General features: G+C 46.5%; 4 protein-coding genes across 4 annotated transcripts; 1 reads left to right on the top strand and 3 right to left on the bottom strand.

Moving 5' to 3' along the window:
- Positions 1 to 173: 173 nt before the first annotated feature.
- Positions 174 to 2785, top strand: I302_103224 (uncharacterized protein; the record flags this gene model as incomplete). The annotated part of the gene is made up of 10 exons (XM_019188596.1): positions 174 to 396; positions 465 to 611; positions 698 to 941; positions 994 to 1116; positions 1230 to 1618; positions 1679 to 1778; positions 1841 to 2122; positions 2194 to 2391; positions 2485 to 2693; positions 2760 to 2785. The coding sequence occupies 10 exons, from the start codon at positions 174 to 176 to the stop codon at positions 2783 to 2785; spliced, it is 1941 nt and encodes a 646-aa protein (XP_019048158.1).
- A 349-nt stretch (positions 2786 to 3134) lies between these two features.
- I302_103223 (uncharacterized protein) lies at positions 3135 to 4407 on the bottom strand (the record flags this gene model as incomplete). The annotated part of the gene is made up of 7 exons (XM_019188595.1): positions 3135 to 3293; positions 3372 to 3414; positions 3481 to 3580; positions 3640 to 3772; positions 3911 to 3972; positions 4036 to 4164; positions 4263 to 4407. 7 exons carry the CDS (start codon positions 4405 to 4407, stop codon positions 3135 to 3137), a joined length of 771 nt encoding a protein of 256 aa, XP_019048157.1.
- Positions 4408 to 5313: 906 nt separating this feature from the next.
- On the bottom strand, positions 5314 to 6547 carry I302_103222 (uncharacterized protein; the record flags this gene model as incomplete). Its single annotated transcript, XM_019188594.1, has 7 exons — positions 5314 to 5499; positions 5575 to 5617; positions 5691 to 5790; positions 5877 to 6018; positions 6078 to 6139; positions 6198 to 6329; positions 6409 to 6547. The coding sequence occupies 7 exons, from the start codon at positions 6545 to 6547 to the stop codon at positions 5314 to 5316; spliced, it is 804 nt and encodes a 267-aa protein (XP_019048156.1).
- An 882-nt stretch (positions 6548 to 7429) lies between these two features.
- Positions 7430 to 8668, bottom strand: I302_103221 (uncharacterized protein; the record flags this gene model as incomplete). Its single annotated transcript, XM_065869635.1, has 7 exons — positions 7430 to 7633; positions 7712 to 7757; positions 7812 to 7911; positions 7972 to 8104; positions 8196 to 8257; positions 8327 to 8455; positions 8524 to 8668. The coding sequence occupies 7 exons, from the start codon at positions 8666 to 8668 to the stop codon at positions 7430 to 7432; spliced, it is 819 nt and encodes a 272-aa protein (XP_065725707.1).
- Between the last annotated feature and the right edge of the window lie 3661 nt (positions 8669 to 12329).

The raw sequence follows: 12329 nt of genomic DNA, 5'->3' as shown, positions 1-12329 counted from the left end.
TCTGTGCTCCTGTGTATTTGTTAGTGTGTCTGTGTCTGCGTAGAGCATAAACCTTGTTTGAGGAGTCCCTTCATCATCGCATCATCTCTCTTCTTCTTGTATCTTGATTCCACCTTTCTCCAATTTACCAGTATTCAATGTAGGTCGATATACAGCTACATCTCCTAGCCAAGATGGGAGGAACCACCCCTTTCAGCACTTCGGACAAACCTCCTCCAGCCGGAGTAGAAGATCCCTTACGACATCCCGATAACCATAACCATAACAACCGAACTAGTTCTAGCAGAGGACACATCAAATCATCTCGTCTAACTATCAACCTTTCAATTCTACTCTGCCTCCTGCTGCTTGGAATAGCAATCACCTCCGCCCTGGTATGGCTACCTCTCATATTCGGTAAGCTATCCTCGTTCTACTCCTCACTAGGTAAAGAGGTCAACCAATTTACATTCCCTCGGTGGTAGTCCCCCTCATCGGAGTGATAGCTCTCCCAGCATTCGTATCCTGTCTTATTGTTCTGATTTACGCCGTTCCGGGTTTATTGTATCTCCTTTGGGCACAGGAAGATTCGCCGGGGTGGGTTAATGGGGTGTTCATACCGCTCAATCCAGGTATGTCTCTTCCGACCTTTATCCGAATGTTGCCTTAATATGAGGTATGAATTTGCGGGCTGATACGTTGTGTTCGGGTTGGACAGTTCGTAATCTATCCCTGACACTTGGTACGATACGATACCTTCAGGCTATTGGGCATATACTACCGAGGTTCATCTGGGCGGTGGGGAGATATATTGTATGGGAGAACTTGGTAAGGAAGGTCGATGATCGATTTGAACATCCAGGATGGAAGTCAGAAAGGTCCGGTGGGAAGATACCTGCTCCGATCATACCCTCACAAGAGAGGAAGAGGGGTAAAGAGGGAATCTTTCATGGATTTGCGGAGTAAGTCTTGGATTGATGAATGGTATTGAGATGGTGCTAAGTTGGTTGGTAGGTACAACATACCATACGTGACGAGGAGAGATGGGTCGGTGGGGTATTGGGATATTTACTTCCCCCGAGGAAGTACTGGCGAGGAGGACAAGGAGTCTCCGGGGATGGATGTCGATCTCGATATGTGAGCAGGATACCTGACTTCCGATCCGTCTTCGACGAGCTGTCGCGTGTGGTCCTGAGGGGCCACCCAGAAGTTTTCATGCTGCTGACTAATTTAATGTTAATATCCACTAGGGCTCTGAGCACTTTGCAAGAAATCAAGTCACCTCAACAAGCACCCGATATCGATTCGCCCAAACCCTCTCCCACGTCGTCTCCTTCGCAGCTACCTACCTCACTCCGATCTGAAGAGAGGCCAGGATCTTCCACACATCCGCCTTTCCAGGTTCCATCATCTTCAACGCCATTCAGACTCAGACAACAATCATCGACACCTTCAACTCCCGAACACATCACTGCGACTGCTTCTTCAGCCTCTACACCCAGTATACAATCAATCTCCTCTGCAAACGAGCAGGGTAGTAAAGTAGTGATCTTCTTATTTGATGTAGGGATGATAGGGATTAAACCTAGAAAGGAGTGGTTCTGCTTGTTGGGGGCAAAGTTGGGTAAGATGGGCTATCGTAAGTTCTCCTTACCAAATCCAGGTGTCAGGCCGGATTGATAATATTCACGAATCGTAGTCACGGTGATACCTGGTATATCGCTCTACCCTTCTGGAGGCGTTGAAGACATGGTGATCGATGTACGGCACGTGCTGTCCTGGGTCGAGAAGGAGATTCCGTAAGTGCTCCGCCTACACTGGTACCTATCGTGTGCTCCTTGGCTAACCTTTCATGAACTAGATCATATGGCGGTTCTCCATCATCCATCTATATAATGGGTCATGGCCTAGGGGCACACCTGGCGTTCTTCACTCTCTGCCAAGAAGCTATCATCCGTTCTCGAGATGCTAGACAGGAGTTTCTCGCGCGGACGAAAGGTCAGCAGGTGATGCTTGATCTGAGCGATATCAAGACTTGGAGGATTGCCAACGAGGAGGTGGAAGATGAGGTACCTAATGGGTTGAGGAAGCTGAAGATATATGGAGAAGAGGTTGAGATACCTCGAGTGAAAGGGATCATATTGTAGATCGGCAACTGGATTTAAAATCCTCCCACAAGATTGAAGCGAGCTGAGCTGATTGATCGATATACAGACTATCACCCGTATTTGATATCATTCGGCAAATACGATACGAGTCTTCCATCCACCTGGAACATGTCTCGCCCCTCAGACGCAGTGGTGGACCAGGTCAGACGGCCTGCATGAAGAACTCTCTGGGTCATCTTCTATTTGCCAGTAAGAGGATATTGGAGGTCGACAGATTGCCTGAAAGGGTATTGATCATTCATGGGTGAGGCAGACTGCGCTCTGTTGGGACCCTTCGTTGACAGCATTCTGACGAGGCTTGCTTTGATGACAACATACACTGATTGTTCCAATGTAGTGCACAAGATCATATGATCCCTCTGAGCATGTCACACTCGCTCTCCGAGTTACTCTACGGTCTAGGTATACCAACAATTTTCAGGCCGTATAAGGATATGGGTCATTTCGATCTCTTGTTTCACTTGATGAAGGGTTTCGAGCAGGATCTCCCAGCCGAGAGTAGTGGACATAGGAAGAAATGGTATGTTGATCGGCTAGGAAGAGACAGTGAGTGGATGCAGAATGCCCTCAGTTACATTTAGCTGAAAATTGCTGACACACATGCAACGACAGTCCAACATTTCATCAATGAGATATGAGAATTGATCGCGGGCGATGGCGACTGTGAAAACGAGTGTCTCCTCTCCAAGCGTTGTTGTATAGACAGTATGTACTACATTGTCTTATACATCACACAAACTCATTGACCTCGCAAATTCCTTGACTAAAAGTATGCAAAGCGTCGTGCATGACTCATTTCCCCAAGAAGAAAAGTCCATAAAAGCCCGAAAACATAAGTTAACTAAAAAGCCCAAAATACAGAAGTCATTCAGATTATATTGTCCGTGTTGAATCAATGAGCCGAGGAATGACCATTTTGGCTATATCCCTCAAAACACTTCCTGACTGTGATCCAGAAACTGATGAGCCCTGTGTCTGACAACCAGATCAAGCGGTCGCAGCTTTTCTCCTCGCGATGATCTGTTCTCTTGAAGTCTGGAGTCTATCAGCAGGTTGGGGTAGACCTCTTCGTCTTCTTGTGTAAGGTTTCGCCGCCTGACAGAGCTGGGTGGGACATTGAGCTTGGGCGTATTGTAATGTACCGTCCTACATGAGTACCGAACGAACACATCAATCACCCTTCGTCTCAAGAGATCAAGTGAGTCGAGAATGAGAGAAACTCACGGTCTGGTAGGTACATCCAATATTGGAACTCCCCACATGGAACCTGGAAACCAACTCAGAACTCAGGAACCCACTCTCGGACCAGTCCACGGATCAGTATTGAACTTACGTGCAAAAAGTCGATTGGTAATCGTTGTTCGTCACGTAGTCTACAGTGATGAGGAACCCTCCGTCCGTAGTTTGTGTCGTCGGACATGCAAATTGAGTAGCTAAACGAGAAGATCTCAGCGCTGATAGCTAAACCTACATATGGGAGAAGACGACTGACTAGGTAGCAATCTCTTTCGATAGTTCAGTCCTGGACTGGGCCTTGGTTTATCGTATTGAATGGTGGGGCAGGCTTGCTGTATTCCGGTCCCAGCTCCGTTGTACAATGTACCGCTGGAGAACTTTGAGCCTGTCTGCAATGTCATTCAATGTTAATTCACACCAATCAGTGAGAAAGGACACGATCACATTCGTACAAACAAACAACGTCTGAAGTATGATTCGCGGGTGCCAAGGAAGGAAGAGACAATTAAATAAATGAATAAACTTACAGCAGCTCCTCCATCATATTTACATCCTAGAAGGTTCCCAGAGTTCGATGGATCTCGCCAATCTATTGGAGGGTTTAGCCTCAGCGAGCAGCGCGGATTGAGAGGTTGAGGAGGAGACAACTTACTGCAGACCATGTATATATCGCCCGATGCAGAACTGCTATAACTGGTGGGTGCGCCATTGTAGATCGCTGAAACTGATACCTCTGACAAGGGCCATTGACTACCTGTGTTGGTCGTAAGGTATTGAGGACCTATCAATGGGTCACAGAGTGAACGTAAACATCCTTTTGTCTTCCACGCTCTTATGGAATGAGTCTATCGATTTGACCGGAGGTTGTCGTGCACTCACAGGCATCAGAGTAAGCAGGGATTGCCGAAGGTTGGTCAGAACAGTCGTACACTGTGCCATCGCTGCTGGATACGGTGCTTTGAGCTCGGGCGGAAGGGGAGGCCAGTAAGGCTACCAAGGCGAACAAGGCGGTCTTGTATGACATTGCTATTCTGATACGAGATTTATTAGCGGATTGTGGAGAATAAAGATGTGTATGCACGTTGCTGCTCCTCCGATATGTGCCATTAGTATACATATATATAAACCTCTCTGCATGCAAAACTGAAGATATTCATGACAAGGGGGAGGTAAACAAAAGTAAAATGAAGACGGAATATCAGCATTTGTAGTGCTTTACGCCACGATGCGCTCTAATTTGGTTCAACTCTCCGTTGGTGTTGTCCCTAAGATTGGGCGAAGACAATCCCTGTCGGATGGGATCGTCGATCACGTAATCGGAGCCAGATTTTGGAGACAGCCCAAGCACATGGGAGGATGTAAATGGTTTAAGCTGTTATCCCTTCTTGCGCCAACGTCTGGATTGCATCTGGCACTGATGTCTGTCAGGTCCATAAAGGGCTTTGATAGACATCAAACGTCGATGCTGGGAACGGCTAACGATCATCACGCATGGGAGCCACTCCGAGGGGCAAGTTGTAATTGACACGGAAGAGATCCGGTTAATCACCAATTTTTATCTCTGAGGCACCCGTTCCTGAGAATCGGGTGATTCACTTCTCCTGATTTTACCAGGTCAGAGCATCAAGTCCGAAACATGCAATGTTTTGGCACTCTGCTTCTCCAATAGTCAAATGGGATGGGTCGGAACCAATTTGTGTGTACCAGAGTTCGGCGTGATGGATACTCGTAAATTCGATTCCTATGATTGTCACAAATGATCGACCATGAACGAATCGACGCCTGCTAGGCTGAGAGATGAAATGCACATCGTTTGACACAGATGATAGATTGATAGCCCGAGATGGCGTTATATGATGTTTGTACTGAGTCACAAAGTCCGCAATGCCCAAAATACTATTCACCAAAATCATGCAGTACAATCTGATCCTTAGGCAAATCGCTCAGAGATCTCCTTCTGTCTCGCAATAATTTGCTCTCTTGAAGTTTGCCTTCTGTCGGCTGCTTGTGGTAGACCTCTTCTCCTCCTGGTGTAGGGCTGCACATTGGAGCACTGTGTCAGGGGACATCCCGCGTTTGGTGTAGTACCAGTGGAAATAGGTATCAAAGTCCCGTCCTATACATCGCAAACACAGTCGTCAATCGTCATGCCTTGGCAAGAGCTCCCGGCCGGAGGTAGCAGACAACTTACCGTATCATATCGGCATCTGAATGTTGACGAGCCAGATTTGTATCTGATCGAAAGGCAGAGAGGTCAACATCGGATCAATCCAGCAGAAGATACAGTGTGTGAAAAGGATGACTTACGTGCACTGATAGTTTTGGCCAGTGCTACTTGCACCGTAAGAGACAGCAGATAGGTAGTTGGAACCGTCTGTCTGAATGGTTGCGCATGCGAAGGAGGTAGCTTTGAGTATATGCCAGTTAGCTATCGATCCCTCCACGCTTTTGTGCGACTATTATGTAAGGTATCGACTTGAAGCCTGCACGTACCAGTGTTCAATCTCTTCTTGTACTGGAGACCGGGACTGGGTTGAGGTTTGCGCTGTACCAAGAGGGAGGGACATTTCTGACCTGAACGCAGTCCCTCACCTCCAGCTTGCTGCACCGTTCCCGCAGCGAAATCTGTTCCGGTCTATGCAGTTTCAAACTTGTTAATCGTCAGATTGCACCGATTAGGCGAAAGGGACTTACGGCAGCTCCAGCTAGATATCTACATCCGTAACTATTGACAGCAGCATTGGGATCTTGGTAAACTACGAATACGGGCATCAATATCGAAATCTAATTCCACCGAGCAGGTGTGACACTCACCGCAGGTCACGGACAAATCAGTGGTTGCAGTACTGTAGTAACCTGTTGGAGCTTTGCTATAGGTGGCTACGACGGTGGATCCAGTCTGAGGCCAAACATTTCCAGAAGAGGCAGAAGTGTATGTCGTCGGACCTGTCGTCCGTATGCATCAGCTGTCATATCCAGTTGAAGAGTACTGTTTGATCTGAGGAGAGGCCAGAACTGTACTCACAGAGATCATGTGAAAAAGCCACGATAGCGGAAGGATCAGTTGGGCATTGATATGTTAAACCACTAGAGCTCGATACAGTGCTCTGAGCCTGAGTTCGGGTCAGGACAGACAAGCACGTCAAGAGAACGATTCTAATCATCATGATGGTCGTACAATGAGAAAATTGTTTTGACGAGAAAAACAAAGCTGACAAACAAAGTGATTTTACAGAACAAAATAACAGTCAAGCAACGTTGAAATTCAGACTCGCATTCAAAGGTCTTTCTAGGTTTATACATTTTATCTCCTTTGTTTGGATCATCCATTGCGGATGAAAAGCATACACGGATCTCTGGGGAACAACGTAATGCCTCTTACATTCACAGTACACATGGTCCCCAGCTTGTTCCTGAGCCTGGATCGGCGCGGGCCAGGAACGACGAATTGGGGTCCGCCAATTTTCGGTTACCATTGTTTCTGTTTTCCTCAGTGAGATGTGCTGATTTTCAGGAGGCCAACAATACGAGATAATGGGGGTTGAACGTTCCGTTATTGCCTGAGTTCGATGTTTTCAGTGTGTACCGGAGGACATCCCACGACACACTCAAGCTCGGGATTCTCGACCAGATTCTCGTCTTTCCTTCCTGATCGTATTGAACAGCAGTCTCCTTCACCTAAAATGAGGTAAAACGGGAAGGGAGTATCGGCTATACTTGCGGAACATGACCGAGCTCTTCAATCACGCACGCTCCGGACGCTGTACTGGCGTTACACGATACTGTCCATCTCATTTTGCGATGCCGAAGCCGAGGAATAATCCGGACCTATAAAGGTACAGTGACTCTCAGAGCCAACAGACACATAATGAAATGGACTAACGCATTGGACACTGGACAACACGGTAAGACATGCACCTTCGTTAACGGCTCACAAGCCAATATGAAGAAACCGGCTTCAAAAGCTTAGACACCGTGTTTATAGAAGAATCAAAACTTTATGATATGGAATCGCATGCCTCTTCAAAGCACTGCCGTCCAGCCTCTCAAGACCGATACAAAAACTGATCTGCAGATCGTTCCAATATCTCCTTCTGTCTCGCTATAATCCTCTCTCTGGATGTCTGTCTCCTATCTGCTGGTTGCGGTAGTCCTCTCCGTCGGGAGTAGGGCTGTGTAGCCTGGCATTGCGTCAATGGGCAATTCACGTTGGGAGGTACAGTAGCACTTGGCGGGATCAATTGGCCGTTCTGAACATACACAACTGGACATATCAGCGCTGCATTCCACACTCGCATATATCGAAAGGGAGAGATCTGTCATCTCACCGCATCATATCTGCACTGTATCTGTGCCGGTGTACCCGTACGATAACTGTAATTACAGATCAGCAGATAGCAAGGACTGTATGCGGATTCCAGTACTCACTTGCAGGTATAGGCTTGAGCTGTATTTGATAGACTGTATTGAGTAGTGCTCAGATAGTACGATCCGCCTTGTTGGATTGTTGGGCAAGTAAACGTCGTTACTGCATACACAACTGCTGGGCAGTCCGTTTCGTAGCTGTACCGGCAACGGACGTGCTTACCAGGTAACAATCGTTTTCTATATTGCAATCCTGGACTTGGGATCGGTTTTTTGGCTTGTATCACGGGACATTTCTGATTGAACCCCGTTCCACCTGCATTATATTGAAGACCCGCCGCGAATGAGTCGCCAGTCTATAGTCACAGGAAATACCGCGCCATCAGCTTGTTTTTCCACCCTCATCATTTATCCGTTGCCAATCTGCAGAAACACCATAAAGCTCACAGCAGCACCAGCATTGTATCTGCACCCGAAATTGTTGATTGCTCCGGCAGGATCCTGCCAGTCTGTTGATTGTTGAATGTCAGCCTCGAGATAAGGTATCAATCAGGCAACCGAAGGCACTTTGTACTCACTGCAGACCAGATAGATGTCACCTGCGGCATTACTGAAGTAACTCCCAGGTGCTTGAGAGTAAGTCACGGTGACAACTTCGCTCATCAGAGGCCATTGTGCCCCTGTTTTATGAGTGAGAGACGAGGCACCTATTCAAACACATCAATCAGCATATCACTCGTTTATACCATCGGAAATAGGATAATGCGCTACTCACAGTAACCTGCAGCAAACGCAGGTATGGGTGATGGGTTTGTCGGACACTGGAAGCTCAACCCGTTACCTGTTGGCACGGTTGACTGAGCTACACCGAAGCCTATGATCGTCGACAATAGCAAGATTATCGAAAGATTGAGCGACATTGTAAGTCAGCGAATGTATGGCAAAGTGAAGAAGCAGTGTTTTTGAGCATTTCGGCTGCCCACTTGACTTTATAGGTCGGGAGTCAACTCACCTTAGCACAATGGAAGGGGAACATAGCGCTATAAATGAAAAGAAAGGGAATGATCATGTTTGAGTTGAACTATATGTGTGCATGGATCACCATTGCCTCCATTCGGTTGCGATCCCCGCTAGGTTCGTCGGAACTGTCACTGAGGGGGCCCTGCTGTTTGGACCTTCACCAATTTGAGCGATGGGTGCTATCGCTTACCAAGGCTAGAACCTTGACAAAGATAATCCACATATGAAAAATCAAGAGTGGTGTCTCACCAACAAGCTGAACAATGGAAAGACCAAAACGTCCCTTTTGTCTCGAACCAATAGGTGCCATGCCATTTTCAATCATTCTGATTTAGAGCATGAACCAGCAAGTGCGGCCTCATATATCATCTTCTTAACCTGTAGAAGATATACAATGATCTCAAGTGCGAAGGGTAAATATTGCCGCACTGTTATCTAAAATTCGGTCCCGTCTGTTCGGACCAGGAACGACAATCCCCCTTTTCCTGAGTTTACAGAAAGACTTTTCTGCAAATAGTCCCGGGATGCGATGTATGAAGAACAGCGATATCATCGAAGTGCAATTCATAACACTGAGTCCAAAGTATCATATGAACGAGGATGGAAATGTTATTGATCAGATTATAAGCCTCTGGCTGTGAACGATTGAAATAGCCACCCTGACGAAATCAGTGAACATTAAGACCTCGAAAACGCGGTGAACGCAAATAATGTTCATCGAGATGCCCAAAAGTATACGAAACTCAGGTATCCAACTTTGCTTCGTCCGAAGTAGCCTGAAGACGATAGCCATCTACTAGACCCGATGGGGGTGCACCAAGTCCGAAAGAAGCCTATGGTAAATCCTCCTGGACACTTTACTCTGTTTCCTAGCGGTGAGAGCAGACGGGGCATCCAAACCGTGAAGAGAGATTGTGTTCTAGACTGAATTGTGAGACCACCACCGATGGGGTTCGGGTGACGCGGATTGATAGTGACCATTTTCTAAATTGTTCATCTACAAGAATACCTTGATCTCAGGCTCTATAGAGACACCCTTGACCAAAGGGACGATACAACCTGCTTATCGATTTGGCCGAGAAGGACATTCATGGAATTCCCACTCGTTGTGGAAATGCAGCTCGTGTCCTGCTCCTCGCCCCTTAGGAAACCGTTGCAATGACACAGTGGAACCATGCATTTCCGAGACTGCTATATCTGTGTCAGAATAGCTTGAAGGCCTGCCAATCACGCAGGATACGATGACTGTCAAGTCTGAACCCCTTCCTGAGAGCTTTCTGTGTCTTAGTAAAAATGCAAGAGGGAAATTATCTGTGTCTTGCGGCTTGACATCTTGTGGGAGTGATGAGCGGGACCAAGTGACAGATGCCGATTTCAGTAAGAGACATCCGATCTGTAAAGCAACAGGCAAAGAGATGCGTCGACCTGAGCAATCATGAGTTTTCAAGGCTCATCGAAAACCTTGATTGCTCCCGCTTTGCATTGTCGAAGTGAGGATGTAGACACTTGTTTTGATACGATGTGAAGTAACTAGATGAGTCAGCAAGTCGTCGTACGCCATTAACATATCCTCTTAGCGGCCAAAATCGAAGAAAACGATCGATATTTTGCAGCAGTTTATGTCTAAATCGTTCTGATAGTGCCGTAATCATTCTTATTCTTGTCCCTTGCATTGAACGTCGACGCACGTGATCGAGCTTTTACTGTTCTCGTATTTCCTACATTAGTTCGACTGCGCTTTTTGCTTCATCCATTCAACGAGAGGGATGTTAGCATCTTAACGTTGTATGCCATACGTGATATACCGGGCTGTGCAAAGGTATTTTTGTTGCAGAGTCGTCAATCGCCTCACCTCCTTCCTGATCTGATCGAGTGGCAAATTGCATATATTCCAACGTCTTAGGTTGAGGACAGAGTTGCTGACCGATGAGATTGACCGCAATCCACGCTGACTTCACACATGTAGATGTTCTGTATGCCTTGTTTACTCGACCAGTCGTCTGTGCTGTGCAACTGGTATTTGGGATTGAAAGATCGATCGAACAACGATTCCAGCGAGATTCCGGCTTCTATATCGTTGGGGTTTTCTCCGAAATTCGAGGATTACAAGCAGAAGAGTAGCTCAGGATATGCAGTCTTTCGGACATATGAGCTGCTCATGCTGACTACAATATCGCGGCAGATGATAGCTACTCTACGGTCCGAGGGCTATGTCGTAAGGTACTGCCGGGACGGTTTGGTCTTACCCTGGTTCCGTAGTCGGTTTTCGGAGAATTGCTGGGTCAAGCTAGTATGGGAATTTGTCATCTACGTCATTGTCATGGTATAACCAAGGCCTTGGCACAGTTGGTTTACTTCATGTTCGATGTCTGCCAGTAGTAGTGAGATCGGATCACGGCGTATGTATGTGGTATACAAATCGTGTTCGTTACCTTGCCCGTGAGCTTCCCTCTATATCCGCTCGGTGTATGAGGATGTACGGAAGCGTGCCGTTGGTTTGCATGTACAGTAGTGTAATCCTTAAGCATATTGGTAGGGACAGCATGTGATTCTCATTTGCCACTTAGTGCGCATACTATAGTCCATTCTCACATACTGTACAGCCTCTGACGAAAGAAGATCGTAGTGACTTCTACTTCTTCCCTATTTGGATTGGTGTTCTAAATTCGACACCACATAAGGTGCTTACCAGCTACGCCATCTCCTGTTGAACCGTTGTACCTTTTCCACTCGTATTCTTTTTCCCACAGCAGGACTTAAGATTACACTGACCCAGCAAAGAAAAGCTCGACAAGCGATGGCAGACCAAGTGAATTTAAACTTTTTTAGTCCATTTTAGTCTGAAAAGAGCGGAGGAATGGACCCCCTTGATGCAACATAGTTAACGTAATGCGATTGAACTGTTTTCGGATTGTTTTGTTTGTTCACTCTGGTCTGTCAGCTGAAGAAGTGTATTTTCCGTTATTACTGCATTTCGTTATTACCGTATTTTATCATATACCCCTTTCAGGTACTCATCTGATTCTTGACATTTTCAAAGGCGAAGGCGAAGCAGCGGGAAGATGGAATAGTATTCCCTGCATGCACGGTATAGTATCATTTTATGGTATGATGATTTGTACGAGCACGATATGTATGATGATTTTTCACTATCGTCGTTTGATTGCATGGCTTGGCTTTTACGGTTGATATTCCATCGCTGGTTCATCACTCGACCGTTCTTTCATCCAAGCCCTTCAAGTTCATCATCAAGGATAATTTCTTTATCTTCATCATCACAGTATAGCATATCAGCATCTGTATATATAATCAGTCATCGTCCTTGTACAATATCGACAACCTTTCAGCACGAACAACATACCTTTGATTTGAATTGGAAAATCGACCGACGACCGAACCACAGTGATACAACCGTGTCTCTGCTCTGAATCACATAGTACATAGTGTTTGGGTGTGTCTCGGCAGAAATACACAAACATACAAACAATCTCTTCACGAGCAAATCGGCTCATACACTGAGGAACTCGCATCGTCTAGTGAAAGTCTTTTGTCGAGAGATCA

The sequence above is a fragment of the Kwoniella bestiolae genome, chromosome 2 (genome assembly GCF_000512585.2).
Source record: "Kwoniella bestiolae CBS 10118 chromosome 2, complete sequence".
Taxonomy (NCBI): Eukaryota; Fungi; Basidiomycota; class Tremellomycetes; order Tremellales; family Cryptococcaceae; genus Kwoniella; species Kwoniella bestiolae.
Note: the sequence above shows the minus strand (reverse complement) of the source record. Positions and strands in the feature narration are given on the sequence as shown.